The sequence below is a fragment of the Carassius gibelio genome, chromosome B23 (genome assembly GCF_023724105.1).
Source record: "Carassius gibelio isolate Cgi1373 ecotype wild population from Czech Republic chromosome B23, carGib1.2-hapl.c, whole genome shotgun sequence".
NCBI classification, from domain to species: domain Eukaryota; kingdom Metazoa; phylum Chordata; class Actinopteri; order Cypriniformes; family Cyprinidae; genus Carassius; species Carassius gibelio.
In genome coordinates, this window is record NC_068418.1 from 29,416,675 (window position 1) to 29,435,108 (window position 18,434).

Consider the following 18,434-nt stretch of genomic DNA (forward strand, 5'->3'; position numbering starts at 1 on the left):
TTTCTTGTTTATTTATTTATTTGAGTAATTAATTTACCTTTACTGTATGTAAAAAAAAAAAAAAAAAAATTTAAAACGATGTTAAAAATTTTCTTTTGTAATTTGCCTTATGTTACACAAAAGAAATGTTTGACGTATCCATTTTTGGGTAAACTATCCCCATAACTGTCAAGATGAATGGATCATTGGTCTCATGTATTGCAAAAAGGTGCAAATTAACTTCTAAAACAACTTTCAAGGGTCTGCTATTTTAAAAGATTTTTAGATTTGAACATTTTGAAAAAAACATTAAAACTTTTTGTGATATATCTATGATATTGTACGATGATGCATTGCTGTCACACACAAGATGTTATGTTGTTTTAAAGACATATTTTCTCGTTAAATTGACATCTTTCCTCATAATAACAAGATGTTTTCACATTAAAATGACATCTTTTCTTGTAATAATAAGATGCTTTCTCGTTAAAATGACATATTTTCTCGTAAAAACAATGTTTTCTCATTAAAACAACATATTTTCTTGTAAAAACGATGTTTTCTCATTAAAACAACATATTTTCCTCATAATAAAGATGTTTTATGTTATGTCATAAAAACGATATAATTATGCCATTAAAACGACATACAGTAGGTGGACAACCAGAATGTAAATTGCAGATGCAAACTGTTGCCTTAATTTTATTTGTTGCATCCATAGAATATTTTTTAGAGTGTGAAATATAAATTCTCACAGAATTTACTGTATAGCCTATTCATTACCAATATATTGAAATATATATCTCTTTATGTTTTCTAAATCCCAAAATGGATCTATACATCAGTAAATTATCCATCTATGAACATGTTTTATAGGCTATTTTAGATTTGACAAAATACACATGCGTTACAGACGTTTGAAGACATTATATTTTCTAAACTTTCTGTGCTTTACAATGCACAAACCAGAAGAAACAATATCTACAGAGAAGGGTTAGTAATTCTCAAAACATAAAATATAAATTTTATTTAAATTTTCGTTTTTGTGTTTCAGAGGAAAAAACAGTGTAAAGGCATCTCTCCATTACGGACCGTTTTGAAAGCAGAATTTATGGAAACGCATATAAAATGCTTTAAAAACTTTAACAGAGATAAGGTTTTTCTAGTTACTAGTTGTTCATTTGCCATTATTCCACTAATCGCAGGTTTATATTAAATTTACCTCTATAATACATAATGAGCCTATATTCCGCGCTCAAGCATATGCATTAAGTTTGCCACAAAGCACAGGCAGAAGTAGCTTAATAATTGTTAAAAGGAGACATTTTAATTATTTATTAATAAACAAATGTTCCCTTTCGATACTTCACTCATACTGCGTATGGGGAAAAGCTCCTTTTTTCCTCGATACTGAAGCCTTTTTTCAATAACGCAGTGATAACGCAGCAACAACTGCACTGCCATTGGTTTAATCTGTAAACTTTTTTAAACCAATGACAGCGCTGCGTAGCTGCGCGAGCCTGTGGCAATGCAGCGCGCCAAGGCCCGCCAGAATGGGCGGGGCGAATGGCTATATAAGCTGGCAATCGCCAGAGGAAATCAGATCTTACTCCTTCAGCGACGACTTCACTTCGCTGGATCTTTGCTGAACGCCTTCGCCTGGAACGAGCTCTCGCCGTCGAAGAGGCACCACAGCGGACCAGCTGAGACCGCCGACCGCCTGCAGTGCCGGCGTTCTCGCAGACAGCCGCTCTTAGCGCCGATCTCGCGCCGCCCGCTTCCCGCTTCCGGACGCTTCTCAGCGATCTCCTGCCGCCATCCGGTGATCACAAAAGAGCTTTTTCCAGCGGTTTTCACCGCTCTAAAAGAGCGTTTCTAACGCCGTTTTAACGGCGGCAGCCATGCTGCGCCACAGCTGTGGCACATGCAGAGCCCCTCTGCATGATGACGACGGCCATGGTGAGTGTGTTTTCTGCCTGGGAAAACCCCACGCTGAGGCTGCACTCACTGAGACTTCATGCTGCTTTTGTGAGAGCATGAGTCTCGCCTCTCTGCACTCGCGGATTGCTTTCTTTAATGAAAGAAATGAATCAATCTTTTCCTGGCGAGCCGGCCAGGTAAAGACAGCAGGGAAGAGGGGCTCAGCGCCCGGATTTGGGTGAGCTCGCGCCGGCTCAGTGCCTGCGTGCCTAACCCTCTCCAATGAGGGAGCCGTCCCCTGTCCTCTTCTCACGCCCAGAGCAGCGTCCCTCAGCTGAAGCGAGCAACCTTGTCTCTTTTGGCGGATCAGAGGATGAGCCGCTTGACGACTCCATGTCACTCGCGGCTTCTGAAACGGAGGACTGGGCCGGTGATTCTGACCCCGCCCACTTGCCGTCACTGGAGCCTATTTTATGCCAGAGCTGGGATGGATGCCGAGCTTCTCCGCATCCTTTCCAAGGCCGTTGAGGAACTCCATCTGGACGATCCATGACCAACCTTGTTGTGCTGGAGCGCCACCTCTGGCTCAACCTAACAGAGATTAAGGAGAGCGACAAAGAGGCCTTTCTCGATGCCCCAGTCTCTCCATCCGGTCTCTTCGGGCCAGCCGTAGAAGGGTTTACAGAGCGCTTCACTGCAGCACAGAAGTCGTCCCAAGCCATGCGACACTTCCTGCCCAAGCGCTTAGACTCTGGTACTTAAGCAGCTCACGGCCTCTGTCAGGAACGAAGCCTGTTTCCATCTGAAGTTCTTTCAGAGGATGCTAGGGCTGATGGCTTCCACCTCGGTCAGCTGACCTTCGGCCCCTAACGCTCAAAACCGCTCTGCTACTTGCTCTAGCATCGGTCAAGCATGTTGGCGATTTGCAGGCCCTCTCGGTGAGCCCTGCATGCCTTGAGTTTGGGCCCAATGATTCTAAGGTCATTAAAACCCAAGCATGGCTACGTACCTAAAGTGCTCTCGATGCCATTCAGAGCACAAGTAATTTCCCTCTCAGCTCTGCCTCCGTTGTCAGGTGAGCAGGAGCTGGATTTACTCTGCCCAGTGAGGGCTTTGAGGATATACATTGAGCAGTCACAGCCGTTCAGGCAATCTGACCAGCTTTTTGTCTGCTTTGGTGGCCGCACCAAGGGGTCTTCGGTCTCAAAGCAACGCCTCTTGCATTGGATAGTTGAAGCTATCGCTCTATGTTACTCCTCTATGGGCCTTGAGTGCCTCATAGGAGTTAGAGCCCACTCTACTAGAGGGATGGCCTCTTCATGGGCCTGGTCTAGTGGTGCCTCTATCAAGGACATCTGTGAGGCGGCCGGCTGGTCCTCGCCGTCCACTTTTGTCAGATTCTATAACTTGGATATCCCGACCCTACATGCTTGGGTTCTTTCAGTTTGATACGACGGCCTCTAGCAGACTCCGTCATCATACCACCTCCAGGGAGCTAGCTCCCTCTTAGCAGTGTACCGTCAAGGGTTCGATGGCTCCGGCCCTCTCACTTATCCTCTGGACCCCAGGGTGTTCAAGATAAGTCTTATCGTTCCCTACCGTGGCACGGCGCGGTTGAATTTGTTCCCCATATGCAGTATGAGTGAAGTATCGAAAGGGAACGTACTCGGTTACGAACGTAACCTCAGTTCCCTGAGATACGGAACGAGTACTGAGTTATATGCCGTGCCACGAGGCTGCGGGTTCAGTGTCGTCGCTTCAGTCGTACGACCTGATTTCCTCTGGCGATTGCCTGCTTATATAGCCATTCGCTTTGGCATGCTGCATCGCCACAGGCTCGCGCAGCTACACAGCGCTGTCATTGGTTTAAAAAAGTTTACAGATTAAACCAATGGCAGTGCAGTTGCACTGTGTTACTGAAAAAAGGCTTCAGTATCGAATTTATATTTATATTTATCTATAACATATATTTAATTAGGCCTAATGGGAGCAAAATTATACAGTGCATCACGTTTTACTAATAAAAAAGGAAATAATTTATAAAACGCAACAATTTCTTAATCAGTGTACAGACAAATATCTTTTTCCCAAGAAGTTATCTGTCAAAATAAAGAACAGGTAACAAATAACAAAGTAGTGTGTGACAAAAATGCACTCTGTTTTATTAAAGGAATTTTAAAATATAAATTAAAATATAGGCCTAATATGTGAGAATATTGACATTTTGCATATTAATCCATGTAGCCTAGCTCACTAAAATAGGCTACCACTTTTAATGCTCCGATGCAAAGTAAACCACAATTTCTTTAGAATAATATAACACATAATTCATATTATATTAATAATACTGCACACTTAATTATATGTTTCATATCTAAAATATGGTTTAATACTGTGTAGCTTAAGCTGCGTTTCCACTGCAGGAACTTTACTCAGGAACTAGGGACTTTGGACTAGTACTCGTGTGTTTCCACCACAGGAACCAGGAACTAAATAAAATTCTGGGTAAAAAAATGCCCCCCAGAAAGTCCCTGCTGGCGAGGTGGTACTTTTTCAAAGTTCCTGAACTTTTGGGGGTGGGATTTGGGCGCTAAACGTGCTGATTGGCTCATGCAGCAATGTGATCTCAACCACCATTTATTCGGATAATTTTCAAAATATTACTGTTATTTTGTCATGAAATGTAATTTTAAAAGTATTTCAGGTGAGAATGTAGTTATTTAAAACTCAAATCTGTGGTTCATTCAAATGTTTTTTGCCGATTTCGGAGATGGTGAGCTACAAGCGATCAGCGGGAGCTCAGTGCTCATGTATCCACCGAGAGCAGACTCACCTCGGCTAGACCTTCTGACATTCACTGTTGGCTCTGATGTCTCTTTAGTGGTTAAACATAAAATAGAATTAGTTTTGGGTAAATCTATCAGGTAATCTTTGGGCTGTATTCAATTTATCTAAATGTTAAAATGAAAGTAAAAAAGGTAAAATTTGGCAAATTGATGTACAATTTCGTTTCATTGTAATGGCTGTATAAATACACATTATTATGTTTAAATGAAAATGAAAGGAGGCAGTAGTATTTGATATCCTATTTAGTTTTATAAAGAGAGGAAAATTTCGTTTCATTGTAATGGCTGTATAAATACACATTATTATGTTTAAATGAAAATGAAAGGAGGCAGTAGTATTTGATATCCTATTTAGTTTTATAAAGAGAGGAAAATTGCTGTAGCCGAAGCGAGCTGACTGATGTTATCAAGTACACTGCTGTTTGCAGAATTACCGGATTTGCGTCGTCGTGGACATCACACTCCCGAGTTGAATTCTTGTGTCGTCGTGGACATCACACTCCCGAGTCGAATTCACAAAGTCTGAACTATGTACGTCCAAAATCAGCGTACTTTGTATTGAGAAACGTGTGCAGACCTACTTCACCAGTCTATTTGCCTAATCTTCCCTTAGATCAAGGTGGAAACACAGAAAGCAACAGGTCTGGGAGGAAAAAGTTCCTGGGAAAGTGCAGCACTAGAGAAAATATAAGCACAGGCTCGTTGGCTTGACATTTATCCTGCTTAAATTTGTTCTAAGAAATGCTTAAAGGGGGGGTGAAATGCTCGTTTTCACTCAATATCCTGTTAATCTTGAGTATCTATAGAGTAGTACTGCATCCTTCATAACTCCAAAAATTATTTAGTTTTATTATATTCATAAGAGAAAGATTGTACCGATTTTTCCCGGAAAAACACGAGTGCCTGGAGGCGTGACGTGTGGGCGGAGCTAAAGAATCACGAGCGCCAGTAGGCTTTTGCGTTGAGTGCGTTTGGAAGCTGTGACAGCTGTGAAGGCTGAAACTGAACGAGACAGCAGCAGCAACGACTCGCTACGAGCGGGGCTCGAACCCAGGTCTCCTATGGGAGGGGACGCACTAACAAGGAGGCAGAGATATTTTAAGCAGTTTTACTCACCGTCTGTGGTTCCAACACACAATCGTGACTTGCACAACTCCGTTGATGCTCTGTAAAAATAAACTCCATCCACTGGTCCCTTAATGCTGTTTTTTCTTTGGTAATCTGTGCAGGGTTGTCTTGCCCTGGCAACCAAAAACACACTTCTTTTGTGACATTTTGCGACGCTCTCGCTCTGATCAGTGATTGTCTGTGCACAGCCTCTCTCTGCTCTGCTATACGGAAGCGCACTCTTCCGGCAAACGTGCCCTCAGGACCCATATAAGGAAATTCCGCTCCATCTAACGTCACACAGAGCCATACTCGAAAAAAACTTTCCGAAACTTGTGACAAACCGGAAGGAGTATTTTTGGAACAGAAATACTCCTTCAAACGTACAACTTAATTTTTGAAACTTTGTCCATGTTTAGCATGGGAATCCAACTCTTTAACAGTGTAAAAAACTAAGTATGCATGAAATAGCATTTCACCCCCCCTTTAATAAGTACTAAACTTTCATCTGTGAATGTTAAATATTTTAACTACAGTGTTTTTCTTTAATTTTCCCCAACTGCAGCCGACAAATGTAACACATCGGCTAGGCAAAGCTGTCGGCTATTTGCGAAAATGTGCTTTGATGCGCTTTTTGATAACTTGTGGTTAAAGTGCCACTCAGCAATCAAAAGCTGCAAATACACTTTGCAGATATCACCATCTTCTTCATGTGCTTACTTGCATCTATAACATCAGGATATCATAAAAAAAAAGCTCTCTAGTGAAAGGCTTGATAAAACGCAAGCATCTGAACACTGTCCAGTATAATGGTATCATTCAAAGACAATCAAATGCAAGGACATTTCTGACAATATGTGTTTAGTGGGATTTTTCATGTAACTTTCATTTCTTGCATCCAGTGCACGTCCACTTGTGTCTCTGCAGTAGGCCTATACCATTGGTTTGACCCCACATTCAACCCCATTCTCTCTGTCTCTATTAAACCTGCTGTTAATAAATGATTTTACTGCCATATTTGTCTTGTTGATCGCTACACGGGACAAACTAAGCACTCAAAATTGTTTCCATTGGAAGACTGCATAGGACTTCTCTCCATCCAACGCTATCCACCATTGCACTGACTTTTGGGTTTACAATAGCAGCTGAGCTGTTTAATGTAGTGCATGGAATTATGTGAAGAAATAGAGTGTTGTTTGACTTATGACTGAAAGGTGAACCGAGTAGTTTAGTTTAGAGTGACTTGAGTGACCACATCTGGACAGTGTTTCAGCCCAGCTAGCTGACTTTGTGTGTTCATGCACATATAGTTGGGGACACTGTGACAAATGATGCTTGAAGTTTGTGAATGTTGCATGTGGTGTTGTAGATGGGGGCCACAGGAATCCCACCATAAGCCCAGCATGTCCTGACATAAGTTCTAAGTCCCATCTTCTGTGGAAAGATAGTAGGAAGTGCCTGCCAAATGCAGCCACTGATACAGTAAATGAACTGAAAAAGAAAATATAAAAAGAAGAAGAAGAAGAAGAAGAAAATATAAAAAATGTTTTATTGAAACATTGTCCAATACCGTTCACTCTCACTGACATACAGTCTCTCCAGAGACTGCCATTAGCTCAGCCAGGCCACCATGTATACAATGGAATCACATTTGTACCCAAGAGAGCACATATGCCTTCAGTGGTATCTCCCTCTCCCAGGAGAGAAGGAGGCACCATCTGCTGGTAAGGCTACACCATTGTGTACAGAGATGGTGTAGTGCTTAGGGGTGGGTCAGGGCTATTCAATATTAGGCAATAGGTTAGCAAAAGAGTTCAAAGGGACGAATTTCTGGTAAGGTCTCTGAATTTTGTTATTTTAATAAAATCCAATGGTTTTGACATTTGCAATTTTTTAATATTTGTGCTTGACTGTACATACTGCATGCCCATTACGCAAATTGTATTTTACATAATATAGTGAACATTCAATTGCCATTAAAATGTATTTATTTATTTATTTATTTATTTTTCAGTTGAAATTCAGCTTATAAAACAGTTAAATGTATAACAATTGTAAATGATAACAATGAAATATTATGTTGATTAAAATACTTTCAAATGTAGCTTGAACCATGCTACAATCACTAATTGACATGTCATGCGAACTACCCATATGGTATCCTTGGCATATTGATTCACTTGATGGAGTGGTTATGAGGAGTGTATTTCCTAATATCAAATGGCAGTAAAACATATATAATTGATACATTTTACATACAAGCGCCAAATGAATAAAAAAAAGTGATGTGATGTGATACAGGATACTCATAATGTACCAAAATATCTACAACTGTTACAAGTGTTATAATTACCTTGAGGTCTGATATTAAGGTATCTATCCAAATAACAAGCTTTAAGAGTTTTGTTTAACATTGCTTTGTGATAGACTTTCTTTTAATGTGTAAAGCCGCGTTCTGTGTGTGTGTGTGTGTGTGTGTGTGTAGGGAGAGAGAGAGAGAGAGAGAGAGAGCGCGTGAGAGTGAGAGAGAGAGAGAGAGAGAGAGAGAGAGAGAGAGAGAGTATTGTGCAGCCCGTGTAGACGCCGGTGGTGGTTGTGGTGGAAGTGTCTTTGTGACTGAACATCAGAATAGAGCAGGCGGATGATATCCACCGGCTGATCTGTGGAGGCAGAATGGAGTTCTATCCTCCAGAAAAAGAAGGGATGATGGAGGCTTGGCTTGACGACAACCTAGAGTTCGCACATTCTTATTTTGTACGAAAGGCTTCTCGGTAAGTTCAACGGCTAGTTCAGTTGAAAGACATGTAGTCCTGTAATGAGGCTGTATACCCGCTTGCTGCAGCTGCGCAACGCAGCGTTCCATTTCCTTATCATCGCCAAATAATTTCAACCTTATCTTTAGCTGCTTTAAAGTTTGCGTTGTTTGTAAAGGAAAGTGTAAGTATTTATTGCCTTTTTTTCTTGTGAACTCCGATGGAAACATAATTGTGAACTCGTTTGTTAGAGGAATTAATCATATCTTAGGTTGTGTCTAGCAATTTCACAATGTAGCTACGGGTGTTTTTATGTGACATATTCCCGTCGTTGATATACACTACTCTGATGTATAGCTACTCATTGCTTACACTGTTTAATCAATAACAACCAACAAACAAAGGTTTGAACTTTTATATATTGAAGTGATTGATATATTGATGGATTTGATGTTCTTTATGCACTTTAATGCAGAGCTTTAAACAAATAATTTGCCTTAACTATGATATCAGATTAATTAACACACCTCCATGTCCAGACAACTATGTGCTCAGAAAATTATGTCCAGTACTGGTGAAATTTTGAGGAAGAAGATCAGACATAACACATAATGAAAAAAAAGCAACCTGCTTTCATTAGAACACATATATTTTCCAGTTCTGCAGTTTCATATGAATGTGTATGATTTGATTCATACAAAAGTGTAAAAAAAAAAAAAAAAAAAACCCGAAAGAAATGTTGGGTGTAAGCAGATCATACAAAAATGTATGAATCATAGGAATTCATACAAATTTGCCATCTATATTGCCCAAATCAAAAGTAGTTTAGAATTAGATTGAGACTGTTGAAATTTTTCACAAATTCTATCAAACCTTGTGCTGTTCCTGGCTGTGTGTCTGCCCTTTGGGAATCCCCAAAATTAACTGATTAATTTTTACGTTTTATTTGCTTTTACTCAATTATATTTTTCTTTAACACCTGGCCAGCTGTTTGTTTGCTTGTTTAATTAATGATTAATGTATTCATTTATTACCACTGAAAAAAACAACCCATGCAAATCCTATACTATTTGATTGGTCAGAACAAATTAAGACTTCTTAGCATGAGCAACTTTAGATGAATTTACTAACTTTAGGAAATGGTTGGATGGTGTCTCTTCAAAGGGAATGTTGTTTATTTAAACTATTCTAGCCAAGGACATTTTAGGTTGGGTCCACTGAGACTTTGGTGGTTTGAATATCCTACCCCAATAATAAACATTTTATTGAAAACATTTGTTACAGGCTATTTTAATGCTTTAATTGTAGTGTTAGTTTAATAAAAGCCACTACATCAGTGTTGTTTTGACAGATTTGGAAATAATCTATCAGCAAATGTTATGATTGTGGGTTGTTATATGCTCCAGTGTTTTCCATTTGAGCTGCTTAACTCAATGTCTCGTTCAACTTTCAATGAAAACTTCGAGAAAGTTACGTAGAACCTTTGCAACAGTTCATTATATAGATAGGTCCAGTCCAGCAAACTGCTCATAAAACCTTGAAATAACTGAGGTGAACTGTGACAGTTTTCTACACTGCTGTTTTATCTTGCTGCTCAACTGTTTGAGGATGAGATTTTCCAGCTGAGTAGCAGAGACATTATAAGAGGAAGCCATATGGCAGCTCTAGGAATGGAAGTCCCACCTTAAAATGATTGTGTTTGTTTACTGTATAATATGCATGCAAATTCATTTGACCAGCATGAAAGGTATAGAAAATGTTATGCGGGCAGATTTTAGAAGCCAAACTTGTATGAGTGTTATACCTACCTAGGAAATAGCTGCTTGGTTGTATTACCAAGATAAATACCTAATGAGCTTTGTGACTAGGTGTATTCAGATTAGGCAGTTACTGAGATTTAGTTTTGAATTGGAATTGTTGTTTTTTTAGGTCAAGAGCTTGCTGAGCTAATGTTTTTGGTTAATGTTTTTTTTTTTTTTTTTTTTAAGGGAAATGGTAAACGCATGGTTTGCTGAACGTGTCCACTCCATTCAGCCATCTCGGGAAGCATCAAAAGCTCTGCCTGAACCTTTATCGGCCATCCATCCACTGGGTCCAACTGATGCACCTTCTCCAAGTCCAGCTCCATCCACCCCTACACGAAAGATCTCTGCATCTGAGTTTGATAGGCCACTTCGCCCCATTATTGTGAAAGACGCTGAGGGTTCGCTTACTTTTCTTAGTGATACAGAAAGGGTGCAAATGCCACTTCCTCCTCCCCAGCGGCCTGGCTCAGGCAGTGGGACAGATGAGGGTGGAGGCATTATGGACTCAGGAGTTCGTGAAAACGGGGACCGCTGTGCTCGTCTGTTGGAGCTTGTACGTGATGTTTCAAGTCACTTGGACCTTACTGTCCTCTGCCACAGGATCTTCTTACACACTCACGAGTTGATAGCAGCAGATCGCTATTCGTTGTTCTTGGTTGGAGAGGACAGTTCAAACAGGAAGTTCCTGGTTAGCCGGCTATTTGATGTCGCAGAAGGATCCACTCTTGAGGAGGCTTCCAACAGTGGTATTCGCCTTGAATGGAACAAAGGAATTGTGGGGTATGTGGCAGCCACTGGACAGCCTCTGAACATCAAGAATGCATATGAGGTGAGGCTCTGTCATTTCACCTGCTGTTTGCCATTTCAGTGTTTTATTCCTTAAAGACTATACATTAGAAAGCCTACATTTGTTGATATTGTGAACATTTGACCCACGTGAAATAAAAAATTGTGACATTTTAAATACATCAAATCAAAATAAATACAAATTGAAAAAAGATAAGTAGAAATGATTGGTCATGAGATGGGCTAGTTGTTAAACGACAACTAAGACAAATTTGTGTTTCTTCCATCAGACTGTATCATCACCTTTTGATCTTATAATAAAACATTGGATAGAGAAATGTTTGGATTTACCTGCATATCTCAATAATTAGATAGAATTTCTGACAGCAGTTTTATTAAAACATTCTCCTCTTATCGGATTCCTCTGTGTTACCTTGTGCATAAGGTGTCATTTGCATAAGGACCACTTTGGTTTCAGAGGCTGAAATAAAATTTACTCCTTTATAATACCCTCCAGTACTAATAAAAGTATTTCCTCAGAAATGTAATTTAGGCTATATCTCTTAAGGCCTTTGATTAGATTTAAATGTTATGCAATTCAGTTGCTAACCAACAGTTTGTATAATGATGGCTGGTATTTTTAGCTCTTTGTAATTTAGTTTAGTCGTGTTTCTACAGAGAGAGGGAAAGGAAAAAGAGGTAAAGAGAAAGATAGTGTGAAAGAGAAAGAATAATAGAATAAAATGAAGATCTTAATTTTTAACAGTATGTATCTTAAAACGCTAAAATTAAGGTTAAGATTAACCATGTTTGACAATGAAATTAAAGTGTTTAATGGTTTTGTTGTAAGACACTGTTTCATATAAACATTCAATGTAAAACATCATGTTTTCGCATATCACAACAGGGTAAAATTAAAAAAAGAACACTAGGTCCTCATGGTGCCATTAAACGCCATCTGTCTCTCAATCAAACATATTTGTTTACTTAAAGTTTGTAATTTCTGTGTCAATAACGGTGCAAAACAGAACTGCAGTTGCTCGGGTGTTGCACACACACACACCTAGATGTTCACAATTGGAAATCTGTCATGTGTGCTCAGGAACACAGTTGTTTTTGAGCCACAAGAAATGAAGAATAAAATGGCGTCATGACAGTGCTGATAGGCTGGTGGTATCACAACAACAGACACAAAGTCCCAAGGCATTCTAATCAGGCATACCCTACCCTGCGACCTGAGCTAAACACTGAAAAACAAATTCAACATATTTGATAAATTGATTATTTATGTATTTATTTATGGTAAACCATTACTTATCTGAATATTGAATAAATAAGCTTTCCATATTAGGATCGGACAGTATTTTCCGAGATACAACTGTTTGAAAATCTGGAATCTGAGGGTGAAAAAAAAAAAAAAAAAAAAATATCTGAGAAAATTGCCTTTGAAATTGTCCAAATGAATTATTAGCAATGCATATTACTAATCAAAAATTAAGTTTTAATATATTTACGGTAGGAAATTTACAAAATATCTTCATAGAACATTTTTCTTTCTTTAATATCCTAATGATTTTTGGCATAAAAGAAAAATCGATAATTTTTGGCTATTGCTAAAAATATACCCCAGTGACTTAAAAAGGTTTTGTGGTACAGGGTCACATTTATGACTAAGTTGTATTTCTAGGGTGCATAGGATGGATTTTTTATTTGTATTTTTTTAAATTGAACTATGTAAAAAAAAAAAAAAAAAACTACATTGTCTAACGAAATGGGCAGCTGATTTTTTAAATAGTGATATTACGGCAAGTTATAATTAGCTGGATAAATGGGAATTGTGGTTGATTTATTTCCTCTCCTTCAGGATCCACGTTTTAATGCAGAGGTGGACCAAATTACAGGATATAAGACTCAGAGCATCTTGTGTTTACCCATCAAAAATCACAGAGATGAGGTGAGAGATGAAGTTAAACATAAAAAGTGCCTGAACTGAACTGAATATTTGCAACATTTGCTATTAAAACTTAACTGCTACATTTTATTAATGCTTAAAGGTTGTCGGAGTAGCACAAGCAATCAATAAAAGGTGTGGAGAGAACAGTGCCTTCACAGAACAGGATGAGAGGGTGAAACATTTGCACATTTCAGTTTATACTGTAGTTATTTTATATTTTCTGTCATTTTATTATAATAATTTGTCATTTTTCATCTCAACAGGACTTTTCCTCGTACCTGGCTTTCTCTGGCATAGTGCTACACAATGCACAACTCTATGAGACATCACAGCTGGAGAACAGGCGAAACCAGGTATTTTTCCACATTTTAGTAGAAATAAATTTTGTATAGGCATGTCTGAACAGTAACTTGGCTATAAGCAGTGATCATGGTTTGGGGTGTTTTTTTAGGTGTTGTTGGATCTGGCTAGTCTGATCTTTGAAGAGCAGCAGTCTTTGGAGGTCTTACTGAGGAAAACCGTGGCTACCATCTTGTCTTTCATGCAGGCCCAAGAATGCACTGTCTTCATTTCTGACAGGGAAACAGCTGTAAGACCAAAATATCTCATCACATTTATTTCCAAAACACCAAAAACTTTTAAAGAATTCTTATGATCATAAAACATGGAAATATCAAGCATGTTTTGCATTTCTTTGCTATGACCAAGATATTGCCTATCCAAAATATCCCTTTAGGATGCTTGAAAACAATTTAAGCTTGGGCTTTAAACAGCATGCCTTTTTGACATCTGGATTTTTAGCCTAAAGCAAAAGATTTGCTTGTAGTTGAGACTAAATGTTCTAAAAGAGAATTAAATATATCAGCTTTTATAAGTGGAGGCATAGTGAGAACATTGAGGCCGCAGCAAGCAATATTTTTGAAAGAGGGTCTCTACGGTGTTTGGAGGGGAGTGGGTTTATATCAAAGATTCAGGACGAGATGAGCAGATACTGGTTCTGCTGATACTACCAAACAAAAGAATATTGTTCGCAATATTCCAAAACAATGGCTCAAAAAACAAAACAAAACAAAACACTGAGAACCACTGAGCTTTGGGTTGTTTAGAAGATACATTTTTTTTGGTTAATTTAGAAAAACACATTTTAATTAGATTAATTACATAACATTATGGTGTATCTCTGTAGGCCTAACTAATGTCTAAAGTGCAATTTATTATTTTACATTTTACCTCAATACGATTACAATTTATTTGTTAATAGTTCGCCAATGCTAATGTACTACATTTAGGCATTTTAAAAGAGAGGCTGAGGATATTTACATAGCTGAGTGCGAGAGTTAAGAAACACTTTATAGCAGACTCGCTAGCAGAGAACTTCACTCAAATTGCTTCCTTATTTGCCACAGCCAAAGAAATATGGCAACAAATACACATGCACCTCATGTACCCAAAACACCTGATATAAAAAAATAATTAAAAAAAAATTCTGAAGGAACTACCAGTGCTTTCTGAATACATGTGCATCTCAGTAAATTAGAATGTAATGGAACAGTTCATTTATTTCAGTAATTGAACTCAAATTGTGAAACTTATGTATTAAATAATTGCTTTAATTACTGCCTCAGTTCAGCGTGGCAAGGAGGTGATCAGTTTGTGGCACTACTGAGGTGGTATGGAAGCTCAGGTTTCTTTGACAGTGCCCTTCAGCTCATCTGCATTTTTTGGTCTCTTGTTTCTCATTTTTCTCTTGACAATCAGGTCTGGTGAGTTTGCTGGCTAGTTAAGCACATCAACACCATGGTTATTTAACCAACCTTTGTTTTTTTTTTTTAGGCAATGTGGGCAGATGCCAAATCCTGCTGGAAAATGAAATCAGCATTTTCAAAAAGCTGGTCAGCAGAAGGAAGCATGAAATGCTCTAATAAGTTCTTGGTAAACGGGTGCAGTGCCTTTGGTTTTCAAAACACAATGGACCAACACCAGCAGATGACATTGCACCCCAAATCATCACAGACTGTGGAAACTTAACACTGGACTTCAAGCAACTTGGGCTATGAGCTTCTCCACCTTTCCGCCAGACTCCTTCAGCTTGTTTTCCAAGTGAAATACAAAACTTGCTCTCATCTGAAAAGAGGAGCTTTGACCACTGGGCAACAGTCCAGTTCTTCTTCTCCTTAGCCCAGGTTAGACACCTCTGACGTTGTCTGTGGTTCAGAAAATTCCTTGACACGTCTGTGTGGTCTTAATGCCTTGACCCCAGCCTCAGTCCATTCCTTGTGAACTTGGCCATAGCCAGGCGTTGAAAATTAGTGTGGTCCAGGGGGTTTCTATAATAACCCCCTTATTATAGAATTGTGCTTTAATAACCCCTATAAATACAACTAATTATATACACTAACACTTGAAAAGAGACAGAAATGTAGATGTTTTTGGAGGGATGCTCATTTTTAAATCATACCCCATTTTATTGTTAATATTGTGAAAAGGTTCAATATTGAAGACACCTGGTGACACATTCTGAACAGCTTATTAACTCAAAACACCTGCAAAGGCCTTTAAATGGTCTCTCAGTCTAGTTATGTAGGCTACTGCTTACTTGACGACCATTGACACCTTGCACAAGGAGGGCAAGACACAAAAGGTCATTGCAAAAGAGGCTGGCTGTTCACAGAGCTCTGTGTCCAAGCACTTTAATAGAGAATCGAAGGGAAGGAAAATGTGTGGTAGAAAAAAAGTGTACAAGCAATAGGTATAACCGCACCCTGGAGAGTATTGTGAAACAAAACCCATTCAAAAATGTGGGGGAGATTCACAAAGAGTGGACTGCAGCTGGAGTCAGTGCTTCAAGAACCACTACACACAGACATATGCAAGACATGGGTTTCAGCTGTTGCATTCCTTGTGTCATGCCACTCTTGAACAATAGACAGCATCAGAAAAGGACTGGACTGCTGCTGAGTGGTCCAAAGTTATGTTCTCTGATTAAAGTAAATTTAGCATTTCCTTTGGAAATCAGGGTCCCAGAGTCTGGAGGAAGAGAGGAGAGGCACACAATCCACGTTGCTTGAAGTCCACTTCATGCTTCCTGCTGCTGACCAACTTTATGGAGATGCAGATTTCATTTTCCAACAGGACTTGGAACCTGCACACAGTGCCAAAGCTACCAGTACCTGGTTTAAGGACCATGGTATCCCTGTTCTTAATTGGCCAGCAAACTTACCAGACCTTAACCCCATAAAAAATCTATGGGGTATTGTAAAGAGGAAGATGCGATATGCCAGACCTTAGAATACAGAAGAGCTGAAGGCCACTATCAGAGCAACCTGGGCTCTCATAACACCTGAGCAGTGCCACACTGAGCGACTCCACATTGCTGCAGTAATACAGGCAAAAGGAGCCCCAACTAAGTATTGAGTGCTATACATGCTCATACTTTTCATGTTCATACTTTTCAGTTGGCCAAGATTTCTAAAAATCCTATCTTTTTATTGGTCTTAAAGGTGCAGTAGGTAAATTTTGTAAAACCGTTTGTTAAACCTGTCATTATGTCTTGACAGTAGAATATGAGACAGATAATCTGGGAACAAATCAAGCTCCTCTGGCTCCTCCCAGTGGTCCTATTAACATTTGCAGAAATTCATCCACTCCCGGTAAAAAACAACCAATCAGAGCTGCGGTCCGTAACTTTGTTTGTGTTCAAAATGTAGAAAAATGTATATAATAAGCGAGTACACCATGAATCCATTTTCCAAACCGTGTTTTTAGCTTGTCCTGAATCACTAGGGTGCACCTATAATAAGTGTTTATATTCGGACTATTTTTGATTGCTTCGGGGGTACAGCGGAGGAGTAACCCAAGTACCTTTGTGATTCTTCATAGACATAAACAGAGAGAAGTAGTTCCGGCTATGATGTTCTTCCGCAAGACGCAAGCAGTTCTGTTTATTAACCGCTAGAGCGTCAAAAGTTACCCCAGCTTTAAGTAATATTCTAATTTTATGAGATACTGAATTTGGGATTTTCCTTAGTTGTCAGTTATAATCATCAAAATTAAAAGAAATAAACATTTTAAATATGTCAGTCTGTGTGTAATGAATGAATATAACATACAAGTTTCACTTTTTGAATGGAATTAGTGAAATAAATCAACTTTTTGATGATATTACAATTTTGTGAAATGAATTTAATACATTTCAATAAATTGCCACTTTGCAAATACTGTACCAAGAAAACATTACGTATTCTGAAAAAATGCACTTCTGTTAAGATAAAAGAGAAATCTACAGTATTACATGAAAAGCTGGGAAAACCTTTCGGTGGAATCACAAAGAAGTGTAGATGAGTCATGTTTTTTTTTTTTTAACTAATGAACCCTTCCTTCCCTTTGAGCAATCAGGAAAAGCTCTCATTCAGTAGTGTTCCACCTCACTGGGCATGTGTGTTTTTAAAGGTGTACTGACTGTATGTGCAATGTTCCCTATATTTGGCTTTGCAAACAACCCAAAATCACTGCTCTACGAATGTGCACCTATTTGTTAGGTTGGTTCATGAGTATTGCGCTTCATGTGTTAATTAAAACACCATGAATGCCTGATTGTCTGAATTATTTACAATTATTTCATTTGCAATGATGTTGAGGTAGAATCATTAATATGAATGTGGTAAAATGTTGTTTATAGTCAAAGCAGACAGGGGCATAGAATTACCATTACCATTAACATTGGAACATTACCTTCAATTACCTAGTCCAGTTTATTATGTATTACAAAAGGTCAGACATTATAGGCCACATTTAGGCTACGCAAGTGAACCCAATTAAAGTTTCTAGTTATTAGTGTTAATGGAGAATGTCCATAGTCCATATTTGTCAACATTTCCAAAATACGAAGGAACTGCATTCTACATTTTTATATTTAAGTTGTCTAGATAGTTGAGCTGTTGTGATGAAGGTAGTATCATGTAGAAAGACTTGATCTCTTCAGAGAAAGTTCCGTTTTTTAGATGTGTATCATAATTCAAAGGTTATTTGTTGACCTAGAAACCTAGTTCTCCATACTCTGTTCATAAAAAAAGCTCTGGTTTTCCTCAACTTGACACACAGTTTTTATAGTCTTTGGAAGTAGTCCAGATATAAAGTAGAAAGACAGCTTGTTAATTTTATGAATTCATTATCCAGGTCACAGTGATAGCGAGTGTTATGGAAAGAGATTAACCATTGTGAAAAACTGAGTTCAGCAGTCTTCCTAACCATGGCAGTTTTCACCTCTTGAAGTGCATTCGAATGG

At 38.7% G+C, this 18,434-nt stretch overlaps 1 protein-coding gene across 1 annotated transcript; it reads left to right on the top strand.

The window, feature by feature from the left end:
• The first annotated feature begins 8,424 nt into the window (after positions 1-8,424).
• LOC128011812 (cGMP-specific 3',5'-cyclic phosphodiesterase-like) lies at positions 8,425-16,490 on the top strand. The gene is made up of 8 exons (XM_052594537.1): positions 8,425-8,623; positions 10,594-11,239; positions 13,061-13,150; positions 13,251-13,322; positions 13,414-13,503; positions 13,602-13,739; positions 14,984-15,333; positions 16,167-16,490. Exons 1-7 carry the CDS (start codon positions 8,526-8,528, stop codon positions 15,176-15,178), a joined length of 1,329 nt encoding a protein of 442 aa, XP_052450497.1. The 5' UTR covers positions 8,425-8,525; the 3' UTR covers positions 15,179-15,333; positions 16,167-16,490.
• The last annotated feature ends 1,944 nt before the right edge of the window (positions 16,491-18,434 follow it).